Genomic DNA, 20,811 nt, shown 5'->3' with positions numbered 1-20,811 from the left:
AGGTTTTTTGCATTTTTTTTTTTCAACTTTTCCTCTGAGGGGAAAAAAAGTCTTCTCATTACTTTCTAAGCGTCCGGAAAAAAATGAACATAGAAACAATGCTTGGAGAAAAAAAAACACTGGAAAAAATGATCAGGAATCTAGCTAGTAAAAATAAGAGGCTTTTCACATTTCCAAAGCTCCAGTGAAAAGAAGGGCGTCCTGAAGTGTCTTCTGATTGAAAAATGGTTGTTTTTGAGTGACAGAAAAAATATGCAGTGTGAACATACCCTAAGGATTGTTCCTCCTCCTCCCTACTCGCTCGCCTATATCCCTGCAATAGTCGGTTATCCCTTTGTGATAAAAGGATTGGGCTGCAGGGCCTCTAATTTGTCACCTTTCATGTATTTTTACCCAGTCCCAAAGTATACTTCTATTTTTTGTATTCTACGTTTCTAGTGTTATAGGCTGTTATTATTATTTTTATTATTTTTATGCTTTTATATTAAATTCAAGTTTCAATTTTAAAAAAAGCCTGTCTTGATACGCAATACACAAATTTCCATGCATTTTTACTTTTTCGTGTCCATCTCAATAAGAAACCCTGTATGCTATAATGAACATGGCAAATGTCGCAGCGTGAAGTGACTGTTTCTGACAGCACAATTAACACATGCTTTTATTCAGGTCGCTGCTATCAATACCTGCCATCATATTTAGGCCACTGGATTTGCATATTTCACTTTGTGCACAACAGATGCAGTAACATGGCTCGGTTAATTAATTTCATATACACTAAGCTTGCTTGATCCTTAGATTGTGTGTTCTCATCTTGTCCCAGATTTAGATTATTGACATACCATATATACTCGAGTATAAGCCGAGATTTTCAGCCCAAATTTTTGGGCTGAAAGTGCCCCTCTCGGCTTATACTCGAGTCACGGTCGGCAGTGGGGTCGGCGGGTGAGGGGGAGAGAGCGTGTTGCATACTCACCTAGTCCCGGCGCTCCCCCTGCCTGTCACACTGTCTCCGGGTGCCGCAGCTCTTCCCCTGTTCAGCGGTCACGTGGGACCGCTCATTAGAGAAATGATTATGGACTCCACTCCCATAGGGGTGGAGCCGCAAATTCATTTCTCTAATCAGCGGTGCCAGTGACCGCTGACAGAGGAAGAGCTGCGGCACCTGGAGACAGTGTGACAGGCAGGGGGAGCGCCGGGACTAGGTGAGTATTTTATATTCACCTGTCCACGTTCCACCCGCCGGGCGCCGCTCTGTCTTCCCGGCGTCTCTCCGCACTGACTGTGCAGGTCAGAGGGCGCGATGACGCATATAGTGTGCGCGCCGCCCTCTGCCTGATCAGTCAGTGCAGAGAGACGCCGGGACGGGACGCTGAGGAGCTACAAGCAAGAGAGGTGAGTATGTGTTTGTTTGTTTTTTTTATTGCAGCAGCAGCAGCGTTATATATGGCACAGATTTATATGGCACATCTATGGGGCAACGGTGCAGAGCATTATATATGGCACAGATTTATATGGCACATCTATGGGACAATAAAGAACAGTGCAGAGCATATAGGGCACAGCTTTATAAGGAGCATCTATGGGGCCATAATGAACAGTGCAGAGCATATAGGGCACAGCTTTATATGGAGCATCTATGGGGCCATAATAAACGGTGCAGAGCATTGTATATGGGGCATCTATGGGGCCATAATGAATGGTGCAGAGCATTGTATATGGGGCACAGCTTTATATGGAGCATCTATGGGGCCATAATGAATGGTGCAGAGCATTCTATATGGCACAGCTATATATGGAGCATCTATGGGGCAATAATCAACTGTATGGAGCATTATATATGGCACAGCTTTATATGGAACCTCCTTTGAGGCAATAATGAACGGTATGGAGCATCTATTTTTGTTTTTGAAATTCACCGGTAGCTGCTGCATTTTCCACCCTAGGCTTATACTCGACTCATTAAGTTTTCCCAGTTTTTTGTGGCAAAATTAGGGGGGTCGGCTTATACTCGGGTCGGCTTATACTCGAGTATATAAGGTATACACATTTTGATTTTGAGAATAAACTTGCAAATTTTAGCTGAAAACTGCTGGTCAATAGAAAAATTGTAATATTGCATTGTATACATTATACAACATAGGTATCCGAAGGCTTCTGTGGTTCTTCAAATCCAGGCCGATCATTCACTGCCAAGTTCTGGCAACTAGGATTAAAGTCAGATGTATTTATTTTTTACTATATCTGTGTATATGTCCTTGCTGTGTGAAAGTAATAACTTACTCCCCTACCTTCGCCTTTTCCAAAATCCAGTGCCATTCCGCTCCTCTCTTTCAGTGACGTCACCACTAGTGATGAGCGAGCATGCTCGGATAAGGTGTTATCTGAGCATGCTCAGTTGCTAACCAAGTGTCTTTGGCATGCTCGAAAAATATGTTCCAGTCCCAGCTGCCGAATGTCTCACGGCTGTTAGGTAATCCCTGCATGTGTTATGGCTGTCTAACAGCCGCGAGACATTCAGCCCTGGGTACTTGAGCATATTCGAGCATGAGGAAGACGCTCTGCACCCGAGCATGCTCCGATAACGCCTTATCCGAGCACATTTGCTCATCGCTAGTCACCACTCTTCAGATGAGCAGACTCACTCTATGTTTGGACTCAGAAGTCTCTTTTACATTGTATATGGAAGGAGACTTATTCTGATGCTCCATAGACTCGCATTGTACAAGCCACGTCTGGGTCACACAGAGTGCATTGGGATCCGGAAAATCTAAGTGGTGATGTCCTTGAGAATACGTAGATAAATATCTTGGCTTGCTGAAAGTAGACATCTGGTTAATTAAGTTTTGGACCTTTGTGACTTTTTCACCAAAATGCAGAATAGCTGAATTGAAGCAGGCATTAATACACCTTTAATTTCACCCCTTTTTTTGTAACTTACATTTTGTTTTGGAATGGTGGTTATGAATGGCGGTCATATTCAATAAAAATATTTCCCACAAGGAAATATATACATTTTTTTTTTTTTTTTTTTTTTTAATTTCTAGGGACCCTATAAGCGGCATATCTCATGTCAGGTCTTACGATCAGTGTTTATACCTTAAGATTTCCTTAATGCACGTGGTGACCATAAAATAACTTTGTTTTTGTATTGCCACCTGTTGGCCACCTTTGGTAGTACTGGTCATCAAGCATTGCCATGGAAAAAGCATACTATTAATGTAGAATTTGCACGTTATATTATATAATTTTTGTATAATTATCTTTTGACATACAGACTCTTTATGAATTTAATGCCATTTTTAACAAAAAATGTTTTTTTTTCTTAATATGGTTTCATTTCCTAATCTATTGTATTAATAAAATGTGGCAAAGTAATGCATCCCAATATTGCCATTCCTTATTTTCTGATTCATAGAAGAAGGGGGCTGGCTTAACTATTGAAATAAGCAATCAGTGAGCCCCCTGCAAAAGCACCTCCCCAGAAATGATGGGAAAATTGGGGCTGACCCCTAGGCACATTTCATACACCATGAAAGTGATTTATTTTCTGCAGGACCTTTCCTAGCGGTACACATAGATACAACATGGCATTGTCAAGAAATCAAATCTATTTTTTTTAAATCAAAATCTGACATATTGTTTGTGGTCATTTTGAACCTGTCACGGAACGTTTTCTGCAAATTTCAGGAAGTATTACAGTATAAAATGGATAGACGTGTCAAAGGGAATAACTGCTATGGAGGCGAAAATAAGGAAGCGCTGTCCCTGAGCTTATTGGTGTCATTCTGTAATCTTGGTGCTAGGTGAAAAGGCAGTGACAACTATCTTAAAGGGGTTATCTTGCCACCTTACAGGAAGCCCAGGCAATTCTTTGTGTTGATATGGGCAGTGTGCTTTATCTTTAATATGTAGTATATATTTCATTTTAGGTTTTAATATACTCTTGTGTGTAAATTTATATATTCCATTGTATACACTATAAAAGGTGTATGTTTATATAGATTGCTGGAAAGCCATATGTATAATAATAAAGAAGTGGACTTTAATTAGTCTATGTGGCAACGTTTCGGGTCACAGAACCTTTATGCAAAAAGGAAGTATGGTATATAAAGCAGTGTTACATCAGTGTGCAATTACATTCTCATTAATAGTTACAGAAATAAAAAACTATTATAACAAAGTGCAAGATATAGAATATGCTTCATAGTGAACAAAGTACATTACATTGCCTCGATCATATCCGATGTATAAATATCTTGTGCAGATGAGCATAAAGTATGAAAGTGCTTTAATAATGTGTTAACCCTACACACGCAAGGATATTTAGATAGGTCTCTCTGTGGGAACTTCATCATAATTTCCTGGTCTTTTTGGTCATCTTCGAAGCCTGAGAACTGCAGCAAGACATAAGGTAGTACAGCATCAGTCAGGTCTTTCCCAGGCAACAATTTTCAAATGTTCTGTTCAAGCTCTTTTTGAAGAAACACCAAGAAATGAGCAACAATGGGGACCATATAGGCAGTGCTCGGCCAAGGAAACTTGGTGCAACAGATGAGACCCATCGTGCTTCAGTCCCCTCAAATATGTATCCAGCAAAGCTATCAGCTAGTAACTAGAGTTAAGCGACTATTTCAAAATTCGGTTCCGATTACGATTGTCAGCGAATATTGTTTTTGCAAAATTCGCTGAACACAGCCGAACGTCATTGGTGTCAGTGGGGAGTATAAATTACCGAATATGTTCGGAAACTGTCATCAAACATAAATTCGGCATGAACAGGGTACCAATATGGCACGAATATGGCAAATTCAGATTTGGTGTCCGAATCCAAATATGTTTGCTCAACTCTACTCATAACTCCGCAACTATTGTGACCCACATACTCCCATCTACTGTTCGGAGAAGTCTGGCAAGAAATGGTCTTCATGGAAGAATTCCTGCCCCCAAAAATGTAACTTTGATGAAAAACAAGGCCAAATGAGTCAACTGCATAGAAACTGTGGAGCAAAATAATGACAGCTAGTTCTCTGGACTGACGAATCAAAGTTTAAAATATTTGTCTGTAACAGAATTTTTTTACTTAAGGGTGTAGAGCGGTACAATACTGACTGTCTTCAGGCAACTGTGAAGCATAGTGGTGGTTCCTTGCAAGTTTTCGGCTGCAGTTCAGGGAATGGATTTAGGGATTTGGTAAGGCTTAATGTTGTCCTCAATACTGAGATACAGTCGGATCTATCATGCATTACCCTCATAGAGAGGATTGGCTCAAGATATATTCTGCAACGGGACAACGACCCCAAACATGCAACCAATGTCGTTAATAGCGATCTTCCACACAAAGAACAACAATGAATCCTAGAAATTATGATACGGCCGCGACAGAGCCCTGATCATAACATTGTATCTGTGTGGAATTCCATGAAGAGACACAAAAATTTGTGCAAGCCTACATCCACAGAAGATCTGTGGTTAGTTCTCCAAGGTGATTGGAACAACTTCTCTGCAGAGATCCTTCAAAAACTGTGTGCAAATGTACTTTGATGCTGTGTTGAAGGCAAAAGGTGGTCACACCAAATATTGATTTTGATTTAGAATAGTCTTTTATTCATTCACTTTGCATTATGTAAATGCTAAAAATATGCTTCTATTTATGAAACCATTTTTACTTTGCAGCAGTTAGGCCATGTGCACATGTTCAGTATTTTTCGCGTTTTCCACATTTCTTGTGCAAATGTTGCATTTTTTTCTGCGAAAAAATCGCATCGCGGAAAAAAAAGCAACATGTTCATTAAATTTGCGGAATTGCGGGGATTCCGCACACCTAGGAATGCATTGATCTGCTTACTTCCCGCACGGGGCTGTGCCCACCATGCGGGAAGTAAGCATATCATGTGCGGTTGGTACCCAGGGTGGAGGAGAGGAGACGGTACCCAGGGTGGAGGAGAGGAGACTCTCCTCCACGGACTGGGCAGCGTATAATTGGTAAAAAAAAAAAAATTCAAATAAAAAATAGTCATATACTCACCTTCGATGGCCCCCGGAGTCTTCCCGCCTCTCAGCGGTGCATGCTGCCATTTCCGTTCCTATAGATGGTGTGGTGCAGGACCTTCGATGACGTCGCGGTCACGTGACTGCGACGTCATCAAAGGTCCTGCACCACACCATCTATGGGAACGGACGCCGCTGAGGAGATCGGCTGTCTGCAGAGGGTGAGTATAACCATTTTTTTTTTTTTTATTATTATTTTTAACATATCTTTTTACTATTGCATAGGCAGCATCTATAGTAAAAAGTTGGTCACACTTGTCAAACAGTATGTTTGACAAGTGTGACCAACCTGTCAATCAGTTTTCCAAGCGATGCTACAGATCGCTTGGAAAACTTTAGCATTCTGCAAGCTAATTTCACTTGCAAAATGCTAAAAAAAAACGCGAAAAAACTGGGGAAAAAAAAATGCGGATTTCTTGCAGAAAATTTCCGGTTTTCTTCAGGAAATTTCTGCAACAAATCCTGACGTGTGCACATACCCTAACTCCCCATCTGCCTAAAACTTTTACTCAGTATATGTGTGTGTGTATAGAGATATATATATATATATATATATATATATATATATACACAGACAGACAGACATATTCATTCCCCTAAAAGACCTCTGGGAAACATTGATTTTCACATTTTTCCAATGACTAAAGCATCTATAGAAATCTCAGATAGTGTTAAAAAAAAGAAAAAAAGCCTCTGCAGATGTCTGTCAGCTGTTTACTCCTTTCTCATTGAAAACACATGCCTGTTGATCTGCCAAAGTCAGCATACACGCTGATATAAGGAATTGGTAATGAGTGTTCAGCCGATAGCTATTAAAGATGTATTGTCGCCTTAAATGTTCCACAAGTATATATTCACGTTTATGCAGAATGACTTGTCTTTTTGACTTTTATTTTCCCTATTCTTAGAAATAAGGAAACTAGGCATTCTTGGTGAAAGCAAAAAAATGTCATAAACTGTCAAGGATTGACATGCTAATAAATTAAAATATTGGATTAGTGTTGGCATTTTGTCAAGGATTGCCTTGTTATCCTATTACTTGGCAGCTGTTATGTTTCTCAAATGGTATCCTTTATAAGTGTATTGTATGTATTAGAAGAGTTTTGTAAATGCTTCTAACAAGTGTTATAAACTCTCTTAAACCAACCAGAAGAGCAGGAACCTGCTGGCCCGTTACTTTAAGAGCCTAATTAATGAGTGCTTTGCTTCCTTTCACAGGTAATGAAAAAAGAACCACAGCTAGAGGTTAAAGCCAGTCCAAAGAAAGCCCCAGAAATGACCGTTGATCTCTTAGGACTTGGTAAGTAATAAATAATGAACGCTGTCCATTGTTATATTATAACAGGGCTCCAATGAAACCTGTGCAGAAGGGAGCATCAGGCCTTTATCTTCCATATGCCAACTGATATTGTTAGCTGTGCTTGAAAATGGCATGATTAAGTCTGCAGAGAGCCCTCTATTAAAGAAAATGTTTAATAAGGGGGCCTGGATCTGTCAGCAGTGCTGTCTCCACCAAAATACCAGTAATGAGCTCCTTGGGGAGCGAAAAGCTATCAAAGTGATCTTCAAAGTCGTGCTGCATAATGACATCTCAACATTTAAATATAAAGTTTTTTATAATGTAAAGCAGAAGATGTTAGGCTTTTATTGTATTTAAGTCAGTGCTGTTATTGGAAGAAGCAAATCTTGGATCACGTTTTATTGACTCATCCTTTTTCCGAATGTTTGTGTTTTTTGCCGCAGTCAAAATTGATTTTTATTAAAGCCAAGCATGTTCAAATGGTTATTTTCATTGTGAATACAGGCTGCTGGTACAAAATATTGTAAATGATCTCCTGCTGATTTCAGTTATGCTGCTTGTCTCTTCATGTAGAAGCAACAGTAATATACTGTAGTAAGTGCCTTGGAGAGCATAGATTTTGGTATAATCTCATAGCTGTGTACTAACTCATGGAGCTAGAATTCAACTCATTCTAAAAACTGGGGACCGTTCACAAGACCCTGTATTTGTAGCAATCAAAATTAATTAATTAATTGACCTAAACCCTGAACCTGCAGATATTTAGGAGTATGGTGGGCCGTCTTTATCGATGATTGACAGTCTTTCCTGTATACGAGTAAAAATAGTTATCAGTCGAGGATTGAGACTACCTACTTTATTGCTAAACCAAAATTATCAGAAATTTCCATAGATGGCAAGTTATGATTAATCTATATGTTAATCTGCTCAGATTTGCTAGTTGTACCACATGCTGCCCATAGATCATATTGAATTTTGACAGATTCCTCTTTTCATACCTATTTTGTAGGGTGTTATGGCAAAAATGTGTACAGTGATTATAAGCGCAATGTACTACAGTGATCTTTGCAATCTCCGTAACTATACAAGACCTGGATTGCCACTATTATGGAACATGCTTCTATGAAATAACCTCTTTTTTCTCTCGCTGTCCTACGGGCTGCTGTCCAGGGACTATTATGTTTATCAAGCTTTGTATCTCCCAGAACGTGGAGGTTTAAATGTTTGCTGCCCAGGAGCACATATCTCATAAGACACCAGCTCTAGGCTTTTCCCCAGGCTGCTGAGAAAGAGCCACTAGTCTTTTAGACACTTTGTGATAAGATCTTCCACTATATTAGACCAAGACTTGTAGAAATATATTATGTCAACAAACTCTGAGAAGAATGAGCGTTTTTGTAAAATGTACGCTATGTATCGTAAGTATATTTATAGGGATCTGATCGGAAAGGCTTTTTTTCATACATTTTCTGGCCATGGTCGTAACACCTCGTGTGGATTCTGAAGCTGAATGGGCCAACTGCATTGGGTTAAGTAAGCTTATGAATTGAAGTCACAGGTGAAGCATGATGGATCTTAGAACAGTAGAACAGTAAACTAACCTTTGCGAAAGTTCCATTTGTAAGTCGAAACATAGCTGTGCTATCAAGTTTGACAGGAGGCAGCAAAAAAACACAACAAGTATTTAACAGACTTTTGGGATGGATTTTAGAAACCACAATACTCTTTTTAAAATATTGGTCTTCGAAACCCAAGGGGGAACAGATGCTTTGGGAGCAGACCCAGATTATAGAACAATGAGTATTGTAATGGTAACGTTCCCCTTACACCCCTGATTGTGGCACTTATTAAACGGATTCTGTCAGCTTAAACAGACAGTAAAAACTAAGCCCACAGTCTTGTAGAAGAGAAAGCCCCTTTAAAATTTTCTCTTTCTATGTCCAAATCGCTGCCTTCGTTTCTAAGAAATTGGAATGAAGTGTAAGAAAAAATGCTAATTGGGGTCCTTGGTGTTGCGAAGGGACACAGTGCACCATTCCACCAACTGCATTTGTATGCCCCTTTCTCTTTCCCCCATGACGGCACCACAGAGAGAGGGATCCGCCCCTCAGGGACAGGAAACCTACAGATAAAAAAAAGGCGGTACCTCTCTCCCGCATCGGTTCGGTTTCCTGTCCCTGATGGGGAACCTACAGTCGACATACCTGTAGATCGTCATGGGATGCTGGGGGCCAACCAGCTGATCCAGGCAGCGGGGGTCCCTGCCTCGGCTGGGGTGGTTTTAGTTCTTCCCTGAAGCGCCACTACTGGGGTCAGCGGGCCTTGCGGGTGCGGGGAGATGCAGTGAAGAGAGATCCAGTCTGCCTCTCCTGAAATATCCACAAGCCCGGCGGATAGGTGATGGTGGTCACCTTGGGGGTCCACCTCCGGGCCATTCATAGCACCGACGGCCGGTGTCAGGGTGGTGGCGGCCGCCTTAGGACAAGCACCGCCGGACAATCCAGGGCAAGGTAACGGTGGTTATCTCATGGCGTTCCTGCCGGTTACTCCAGGAAGTCAAGCGCCGGAAGTGTGTAGTGTGCACACCCGCAGCGGGCGCAGTGCACTACTGGGAACTTGGTAGTGCTCATGCGCGGGGGTAATTCCGGGGTCAGCGCGGTGCATCACTGGGTAATCGGTGATCCTGAACGCCGCAGAGCTGGAGACCCGTAAGAGGCTTTAACCCCTTCCCGACCTGTGACGCCACGTAGGCGTCATGAAAGTCGGTGCCAATCTGACCTGTGATGCCTATGTGGCGTCATGGAGGGATCGCTTCCCTGCAGATCGGGTGAAAGGGTTAACTCCAATTTCACCCGATCTGCAGGGACAGGGGGAGTGGTACTTTAGGCCTGAGGGGTGGCTTTGCCCCCACGTGGCTACGATCGCTCTGATTGGCTGTTGAAAGTGCAACAGCCAATCAGAGCAATTTGTAATATTTCACCTATGAAAAGTGGTGAAATATTACAATCCAGCCATGGCCGATGATGCAATATCATCGGCCATGACTGGAGACCCTGATCTGCCCCCCACCGTCACCAATCGCCTCCCCAGTCCTGTGCTCCGCTCCCCTCCGTCCGCCTGTTCACTCCCCTCCGTCCGCCTGTCCGCTCCCCCCATGCTCCGATCCCACCCCCCTGTGCTCCGATCACCCCCCTGTGCTCTGATCCCCCCCCCCCTCATACTTACCGAGCCTCCCGGTGTCCGTCCGTCTGTTCCATGGGCGCCGCCATCATCCAAAATGGCGGGCGCATGCGCAGTGCGCCCGCCGAAATCGGCCGGCCGGCAGATTCGTTCCCGGTACATTTTGATCACTGTGATAAAACCTATCACAGTGATCAAAATAAAAAAAATAGTAAATGAACCCCCCCCCCCTTTATCACCCCCATAGGTAGGGACAATAATAAAATGAAGAAAATATATTTACTTTTATTTTTCCACTAGGGTTACACTTAGAACTAGGGTTAGAACTAGGGTTGGGGTTGGGGTTAGGGCTAGGGTTAGAATTAGGGTAAGGCTATGTGCACACGTATTCTGGTCCTCTGCGGATTTTTCCGCAGCGGATTTGATAAATCCGCAGTTCAAAACCGCTGCGGATTTACCGCGGATTTCACTGCGGTTTTACAACTGCGGTTTTCTATAGGAACAGCTGTAAAACCGCTGCGGAATCCGCAGAAAGAAGTGACATGCTGCGGAATGTAAACCGCTGCGTTTCCGCGCAGTTTTTTCCACAGCATGTGCACAGCGTTTTTTGTTTCCCATAGGTTTACATTGAACTGTAAACTCATGGGAAACTGCTGCGGACCCGCAGCTGCAGATCCGCAGCGTTTTCTGCAGCATGTGCACATACCCTTAGAATTAGGCTATGTGCACACGGTGTGGAGTTGGCTGCGGATACGCAGCGGATTGGCCGCTGTGGATTCGTAGCAGTTTTCCATCAGGTTTACAGTACCATGTAAACCTATGGAAAACCAAATTCGCTGTGCCCATGGTGCAGAAAATACTGCGCGGAAAGGCTGTGTTGTATTTTCCGCAGCATGTCAATTCTTTGTGCGGATTCCGCAGCATTTTACACCTGTTCCTCAATAGGAATCCGCAGGTGAAATCCGCACAAAAAACACTGGAAATCCGCAGGTAAAACGTAGTGCCTTTTACCTGCGGATTTTTCAAAAATGCTGCGGAAAAATCTCACACAAATCCGCAACGTGGGCACATAGCCTTAGGGTTGGAATTAGAGTTAGGTTTGGATTTAGGGCTAGGGTTGGAAATAGGGCTAAGATTAGGCTTGTGGTTAGGGTTAGGGGTGTGTTGGGGTTAAGGGTGTGGTTAGGGGTGTGTTGGGGTTAGGATTAGGGTTAGGGGTGTGTTGGGGTTGTGGTTAGGGGTGTGTTGGGGTTGTGGTTAGGGGTGTGTTTGGGTTAGTGTTGGAATTAGAATTGAGGGGTTTCCACTGTTTAGGCATCAGGGGTCTCCAAACGCAACATGGCGCCACCATTGATTCCAGCCAATCCTGCGTTCAAAAAGTCAAATGGTGCTCCTTCCCTTCCGAGCCCCGACGTGCGCCCAACCAGTGATTTACCCCCACATATGGGGTACCAGCATACTCAGGACAAACTGGGCAACAACTATTGGGGTCCAATGTCTCCTGTTACCCTTGCAAAAATAAAAAATTGCTTGCTAAAACATCATTTTTGAGGAAATAATTTTTTTTTTTTTTTCACGGCTCTGCGTTGTAAACTTCAGTGAAGCACTTGGGGGTTCAAAGTGCTCACCACATATCTAGATAAGTTCCTTGGGGGGTCTAGTTTCCAAAATGGGGTCACTTGTGGGGGGTTTCTACTGTTTAGGCACATCAGGGGCTCTGCAAACGTAACATGATGTCCACAGACCATTCCATCAAAGTCTGCATTCCAAAATGTCACTACTTCCCTTCCGAGCCCCGACGTGTACCCAAACAGTGGTTCCCCCCCACATATGGGGTATCAGCGTACTCAGGACAAACTGTACAACAACTTTTGGGGTCCAATTTCTCCAGTTACCCTTGTGAAAATAAAAAATAGCAGACTAAAAAATCATTTTGAGGAAAGAAAAATGATTTTTTATTTTCACGGCTCTGCGTTATTAACTTCTGTGAAGCACTTGGGGGTTTAAAGTGGTCACCGCACATCTAGATTTGTTCCATGGGAGGTCTAGTTTCCAAAATGGGGTCACATGTGGGGGAGCTCCAATGTTTAGGCACACAGGGGCTCTCCAAACGCGAACATGGTGTTTGCTAACGATTGGAGCTAATTTTTCATTCAAAAAGTCAAATGGCGCTCCTTCCCTTCCGAGCCCTGCCGTGTGCCCAAATAGTGGTTTACCCCCATATGTGAGGTATCAGTGTACTCAGGAGAAATTGCACAATAAATTTTAGGATCCATTTTATCCTGTTGCTCATGTGGAAATGAACAAATTGAGGCTAAAAGAAATTTTTTGCGGGAAAGAAAGAAAAAGTACTTTTTCATTTTTACGGACGCGACATGGTGTCCGCTAAAGATTGGAGCAAATTTTTCATTGAAAAAGTCAAATGGCGCTCCTTCCCTTCAAGCCCTGTTGTGCGCCCAAGCAGTGGTTCCCCCACATATGGGGTATCGGCGTACTCAGGACACATTGTACAATAACTTTTGGGGTCCAGTTTCTCTTTTTACCCTTGAGAAAATAAATTGATGCTAAAAGATTATTTTTGTGACTAAAAAGTTAAATGTTCATATTTTCCTTCCATGTTGCTTCTGCTGCTGTGAAGCACCTGAAGGGTTAATAAACTTCTTGAATGTGGTTTTGAGCACCTTGAGGGGTGCAGTTTTTAGAATGGTGTCACTTTTGGGTATTTTCAGCCATATAGACCCCTCAAACTGACTTCAAATGTGAGGTGGTCCCTTAAAAAAAATGGTTTTGTAAATTTCGTTGTAAAAATGAGAAATCGCTGGTCAAACCCTTATAACTTATGGCAAAAAAAAAAATTGTTTCCAAAATTGTGCTGATGTAAAGTAGACATGTGGGTAATGTTATTTATTAACTATTTTGTGTCACATAACTCTCTCGTTTAACAGAATAAAAATTCAAAATTTGAAAATTGCTACATTTTCAAAATTTTAGCCAAATTTCCATTTTTTTTTTCACAAATAAGCGCAAAAATTATCGACCTAAGTTTGCCACTAATGTGAAGCCCAATATGTCACGAAAAAACAGTCTCAGAACAGCTAGGATCCTTTGAAGCGTTCCTGAGTTATTACCTCATGAAGGAACACTGGTCAGAATTGCGAAAACGGACAGGTCATTAAGGTCAAAATAGGCTGGGTCATGAAGGGGATAAAAGAGCGCCAGTTTTCAAAATCGGTGCTCAAGAATCACCATGAGTGATCAGGAGCAACCGGAGGAGCAGGTCCCGCAAGCACAGTCCCTTCCAAGAAAGCATCGGCAGCAGTAGCGTTAGCACCTGCAGCGACCACAGCAACAGGGAGATGCTTCTTCTCGGCATCGCAGCGGTGGCAGCCATTCAGGATCTCAGCGCAGCAGAGGCCCACGGCAGAACCGGAGTGCCAAAAGCGGGTTCAGTCGTGGAAACAACCCCTAGGCCAGAGCCGGTATCTCTTACAACAGGAGGGTAAATAACCTTCGTGAAAGTCCACCTTTAATTAGGGTTTATTGTCTCTTCATAGGGAAAGAAATGCGCATCAAAATCCAAACTTAGAACTTGTGCAATCTGCACAGAAGAGCTACCCTCCACGTGGGGGAAAAGGCTCTGCGCTGTATGCATAGAACAGACAATCTGTGAAGAATCCCCAAAATTTGCATTAGACCTAAAGGTGCTAATTGAAAATCAGGTGGAAGATGCTCTCAAGGGTCTTAAAAGTTCAAAGAAAAAGCGCAGATCCAGGCATAGATCCCCGGCATCAAGTATCAGCCAGGGAGAAAGCGACTTATCCGACTCAAGCAGTTCGCATTGTTCGCCTTGTTCTTCTTCATCCTCAGAAGGCGGTCGCAGCTGCTTCCCCATTGAAGAGACAGACGCTCTTGTGAAGGCCATCAGGACAACCATGGGGCTAGAAGATTTGCAACCTAAAAGAACTGCTCAGGACTTCATGTTTAGTGGACTAGAACAAAGGAAGCGAAGGTCATTTCCAATATATGAAAAAATACAGTCTCTAAGAGAGTGCAAGAGACCACATAAAAAAGTCCTTCTAACCCCAAAAAGAAAGTACCCCTCTGATGACCCTGTATGCTCTTTTTGGGGGAAAGCGCCAAAACTGGATGTGGTGATAGCAAAAGCCTCCAAAAAATTTTCCCTACCTTTTTGAAGACATGGGGACACTAAAAGACCCCATGGATAAAAAGGCAGAATTTTTTGTAAGGGGCTCATGGGAGGCAGCTGGAAGGGGATTAAAACCAGCCATAGCCGCCACATGCACTGCCCGAGCCTTAATGGTGTGGCTGGACCACTTGGAATCCCAACTAAAAGATAAGTCCCCCAGAGAAACAATTTTGGATATTGCTTCTGTAATGAGGAGCAGCAGTGTTTCTAGCAGACGCTTCCGTAGACGCAGGTTAGCGGCCAGGTCCGCTTCAAGGCGGGCCTTATGGCTCAAATGCTGGCCAGGAGACCTGCAAACAAAACCGAAATTATGCTCCATTCCCTGTGAGGGTGAGTTCCTATTTGGGCCAACGTTAGATGATATTCTTGACAAGGCAGGAGATAAGAAAAAAGCCTTTCTAGGCTTTCCCAACCAGTCCTACAAAAGGCCCTTTGGAGTCAAGATTCATGCGGAGAAAACCCCCGAAAGGCCAGAAGGATGGGTGGGAGGACAAAAGAAATAGAGGCAGGGGGTTCATGTTCAACAAAAAACAACTCCAATGAAGGTGTTCACCAGGTTGGATGAAGATTGGCCTACTTTCTCCCAGCCTGGGAAAAAATATCCTGGAGTACATGGATTTTGGCCATAATAAAGATAGGCCTAAAGCTAAAATTCCATACCCTCCCATCCCATTCCTTCGTAATAACTCCTCAGAGATGTAGAGGTTGAGCAATTAGGTCTCCAGAAGGTAATTCTAAGCCTAATAGAAAAGAATGTCCTGCAAGAAGACCCCGACCAAGAGAAAGGCAAAGGGGTTCTATTCCCCTCTTTTTCTACGAAGAAAACCAGACGGAACGTACAGGACAATTATAAATTTTAAAAAATTAAACAAGTGTCTGGTAACTCAATATTTCAAAATGGAGACAATAAAAACATGTATAAGAATGCTTTTTCCGTCTTGTTTTATGACCGTGATAGACTTAAAAGATTCATACTACCTTGTACCCATCCACTCGGACCATCAGAAATTTCTCAGAGTGGGAGTAACAATTCAAGGGGAGTTAAAACACTACCAGTTCAGGGCACTCCCCTTCGGCCTAGTCATAGCCGCGAGGGTGTTTACCAAAATAAAGGAGGCCCAATAATTGAGGCCATAAAATAATTATGGCCCACATAAGAGAACAAGACATCCTTATAGTCCCATACCTGGACGACCTCCTGTTAATAGACGAATCCTCTCATCATTGCAAACAACAGCTGGACAAAGGTGATGACGTCACTGACAAGCCTAGGATGGCTGTGAAATTTATCCAAGTCCCGAATCATTCCGACTCAAGTGCAGGAGTGCTTGGGAATAATACTAGACTCAAAAACAAGAATGTCATCTCCCTCAGGGAAAAATTCTGAATATGATACATCTGGTATCACGGTTGAGAATCTCCCCTGTCACCACCTTGCGGAAAGCAATGTCTCTGCTAGGGTCGATGACAGCTTGTATCTTGGCGGTCCAGTGGGCCCAAAGCCATACCAGAGATCTACAATGGAAAATATTGGAAGCAGGGGCACCCTTAGACGCAAACATAGAAAAGCGGTTAAACATCTCATCAAAAACTGTACGCACCATAGCATGGTGGGTAGACCCAGACAACTTAGCCAGGGGTGTTTCTTGGGTATGGCCAGTGTCCAAAACCCTATCCACAGAAGCAATCCCCTGGGGGTGGGCGCACATCTACGAGATCAAATTGTTCAAGGTCCTTGGTTAGAGGAACAAAAGTTCGCTTCTTCAAACCTGAAGGAACTGCTAGCGGTAAAATTTGCTCTTATCCACTTTCTGGACGCCCTTCAATCCCACCATGTGAGGGTGTTGTCAGACAACGAGCCTTGATGGATGTAACGAAATCCATCCTTCTCTTGGCCGAGACCAGTCTGGGCTCGTTATTAGCACTCCACATAAAAAGCGCAGAAAATCGGACTGCAGATTTTTTAAGTCAAACACAATTGAAAACTTCCTGATTCAGTTCCCATTTCCCTTGTTTCAATCAGATTGTAGAGCTTTGGGGTTGAACAGAAATAGACCTGTTCGCAAACAGCCTAAACTGAAAAATACAGGCCTTCTGCTCAATCGATCCCTGGGGGAGCCCAGTGACTCTAGACACCTTTACGATCCCCTGTAATTACCGTCTAGCTTGCGCCTTCCCTCCAATAGCCCTGATTCCCTTAGTACTGAGGAAGATTCGGGAGGACAAAGCAATCATGATCATAAGAGCCCCCTTTTGGCCAAAGAGAACATGGTTTTCATGGCTGACGGTGATGTCCATTTCAGACCCTTGGGTTCTCTCGGACAGCCCGAATTTGTTCTCAGGCGCCGGTGATTCATCCGCAAGTAGAAAACTTGCATATGACAGCTTGGAATTTGAAAGTGAACTTCTGAGTAAGAGGGGGTTCTCTTCAAACTTAGTCTCCACTCTTCTTCAAAGTAGGAAACCCGTAACTACCAGGGCGTATGGGAGGGTTTAGAGGAAATTTCTCAGTCTCAGGTACCAGCCTAGCCAAATAAACAAAATCCTAGAGTTTCTACAGAAAGGTCTGGAACAGGGCCTAGCCACAAGTACACCGAAAGTTCAAGTTGCAGCATTAGGGGCCTTGTACAACTGCGACCTGGCCGGGAACCGTTGGGTGGCAAGGTTTATTGAGGCCTCAAGTAGATCTAGACAAATTTCCCTTTACACTACTACTCCTTGGGACTTGAACTTAGTACTTTCCGCTTTAACCAAAGCTCCCTTTGAACCGCTGTCAGAAGCCCCACTAAAAATCATATCGCTCAAAACCTCTCTACTCGTAGCTCTAACATCAGCACAGCACGCAGAATTAGCGATATACAAGCTTTGTCAGCATACCCGCCTTTAACACAGATACTGAACGATAGTTGTCCTGAAAACCGACCCAGCCTATCTTCCGAAAGTATATACACAATAATCAATAAGCATCTATAAATGGCCGAGAGCATATTAAATAGTCAAAAAAAACTCCCAATATCAAAATAAATTTAGAGGAGCATCACTCCCAATGAAACATATCATATACTAGCGAAAAAGAGAGGAGCATGGATACTCAACTTTGTAAGAAAATACTAAATTTTATTCAAAGATACAAAGGATACCATACAGACAAGTAGAACAGCATGACAGAATACATGAAAAATTCCAACATGCAGACAGGAGTAAAAACAACCAGTACACTGGGAGATAGGACACACTACCAAATACGACCTGGGTAAGTCTAAAATGATTCAACGAAGGACCTATATGCTTACCATGAGAAAAAGTCTCGGAGGGAACAACGCCCTCTACACATAATAAGTACTTATATCCTAATATAACTAGTATCATGTGAGCAATAAGAGCTTACCCATTATGAATCGAGGTATGTGTGTTGCCTTCCCACTACCCCTCTAGTAGTGGGAAGGCAACACACATACCTCGATTCATAATGGGTAAGCTCTTATTGCTCACATGATACTAGTTATATTAGGATGTAAGTACTTATGTGTAGAGGGCGTTGTTCCCTCCGAGACTTTTTCTCATGGTAAGCATATAGGTCCTTCGTTGAATCATTTTAGACTTACCCAGGTCGTATTTGGTAGTGTGTCCTATCTCCCAGTGTACTGGTTGTTTTTCCTCCTGTCTGCATGTTGGAATTTTTCATGTATTCTGTCATGCTGTTTTACTTGTCTGTATGGTATCCTTTGTATCTTTGAATAAAACACTTAGTATTTTCTTACAAAGTTGACTATCTTCTGAAAGTAGCATCACCGTTCCACAGGTCGCAAGAAATCTCCCTGCCTTCCTTCTGCCCCAACCCCAAAAATAAGGGAGAAGGAGCCCTACACACGTTAGACGTGAAAACATGCCTGACCCAGTATATGGTAGCTACGAGGGAGTTTAAGAAGGATAGGTCTCTTTTTGTATGCTTCCAGGGTCCAAGGAAAGGACAGAAAGCATCAAAGGGCACATTGGCAAGACGGATAAGAGACGCTATCATCCTATCATATTCCTCATGTGGGGCAGCCTTTCCAGTAGGGATCAGAGCCCACCCGACCAGAGCTGTGGCAACTTCCTGGGCAGAGAGCCGGAGCCTCGATAGAGCAGATATGTAGAGTCCGCTACTTGGTCTTCTGCCTCTACTTTCTTCAACCATTATCGGCTAGACCTGGCCTCTTCTTCAAATCTTACCTTTGGGTGAAGGCTCTGGAGGCTGTGGTCCCCCCCTAATGTACAAATCTATTTAATTCTCTCTGTGGTGCCGTCATGGGGAAAGAGAAAATCGTAATTACTTACCGATAACGATATTTCTCTGAGCCCATGACGGCACCTGTACATTCCCTCCCTTCACGTGTGGGTGTGCACACTAAAATTAATTGGACAAATATCCATGCGGGGCCTCTATTAAGTTTACTTTATTGTTAAATAGTAATAAATAATTTCTTGGTTAACCATTTAAATTGCAGTCTGAAGTTCTGTTAATGCTCTGTAAACCAACTGATGCGGGAGAGAGGTACCACCTTTTTTATCTGTAGGTTTCCTGTCCCTGAGGGGCGGATCCCTCTCTCCGTGGTGCCGTCATGGGCTCAGAGAAATACCGTTATCGGTAAGTAACTATGGTTTTTCCCTCACTGGTGATCGACAGCTCCAACTTGCCTGAGCATTCTGCTGAGTCTATGCTGTCAACCACCAGTGAGGGATGCAGGGTGTCCTAAATCAGTGGGTGGCACCATGAACCGAGAAACCTAATATAATCATCAACTAAAACACTAAGTCCATGTTCAGACAGGTATATTTCATAGTTCATATACAGACTGTGATGCTCACAGTCTTCTGCCACATACTTACAGCCTCGTAGACACAAACTGCAAAATATGCCCATCTGAACCTGCTTTTAAGGTAACTTTTTTTTTTTTAGGTGCTACCACTGTAGCTAAGTTAACATTAACACCTATAACACAGCATTGCACAAAAGTGTAATAACCTGACCGGTGAATGGCTTTTGTTGTGCAATGTTACATTACCTTAATCCTCTTAAGGACTAAGTTATCAATTAAAATATATATACACAAATAAAATATGGATGTAGGTTAATACGCTGTATGATCCAGTGACTGAGGATGTAAAAGTCTGACTCCTGCATTATATACCTATTGCAAGCCTAAATCAAAGGCACTTTCATAATCAAACATATATATCATACAAAAACAAGGAAGCTTATGCCAATTTTTTAAAATCAAATATATTTTATTGAATCAAAAAAGCATTAAAGGGCGCATGCGAGGACCTTGACAGTCGGACATGCTCTGCTAAGCTCCGCAACCCGATATACCCCCGCAGAATACCAGAATTGAGGTGTTTTCGCCACGGACGGACCCCCTACATACCTGGGATGCCCGTGGCTTGCAATGCCTAAGAAAGGAGTCGTAAATCAGTCGGTAAGCCGTACGATCACCGAGCTACACTACTAGCAAGATGGCCGCCGCGTCTGCTTCCCTTCCCGTCTCCTTCTCTTCACAGCTAAGTACGGACGCAGGCCCTGAAGATTTACCTAAAGCGGATGAAACCATCATTTCAACCGCGGCCTTAACTAAAACCCTCCACGAAACTTTCCTCTCTCAACTAACCTCCGCCGTGCACACCATTACCTCCCAACTGCAGGACCTTGTTCAGCGCACGACGAGCCTGGAAGAGAGGATGGATGTCACGGCGGATGCACTGGAGGAGGACCAGGAGATCCTCAAATACCATGCGGACCGCATCATGGAACTTGAACTGAGAAGCGAGGACTATGAAAATAGATCTCGCAGGGGCAATGTACGTATACGTGGCCTCCCTGAATCCAACATGGAGCTTAAAGAAACAGCCGCCACGCTTTTCGCAGCGCTGCTGCCGAACACAGATTCTTCCTTATTGCATATCACGAGGATACACAGATCACTGGGCAAGCCGCGCTCTGCAAACCTCCCAAGAAATGTGGTCCTTAAAATGCATTATGAGGAGTCCCGGGATCTCATTCTGAATGCGGCGAGACTACTTCCCTCATTACCTGGCA

General features: G+C 43.2%; 1 protein-coding gene across 3 annotated transcripts in view; it reads left to right on the top strand.

Annotated features, from left to right (window-relative positions):
- SMAP1 (small ArfGAP 1) overlaps positions 1-20,811 on the top strand; it is a 365,489-nt gene that overhangs the window by 271,409 nt on the left and 73,269 nt on the right. For all 3 annotated transcript variants that reach the window (XM_077289949.1, XM_077289948.1, XM_077289947.1), the window contains one exon: positions 7,267-7,348. In XM_077289949.1, coding sequence (XP_077146064.1) covers positions 7,267-7,348 — 82 coding nt within the window. The remainder of the gene's footprint in view (positions 1-7,266; positions 7,349-20,811) is intronic.

Source organism: Ranitomeya variabilis, chromosome 2 (assembly GCF_051348905.1).
Source record: "Ranitomeya variabilis isolate aRanVar5 chromosome 2, aRanVar5.hap1, whole genome shotgun sequence".
In the NCBI taxonomy this organism is placed as follows: Eukaryota; Metazoa; Chordata; class Amphibia; order Anura; family Dendrobatidae; genus Ranitomeya; species Ranitomeya variabilis.
Note: the sequence above shows the minus strand (reverse complement) of the source record. Positions and strands in the feature narration are given on the sequence as shown.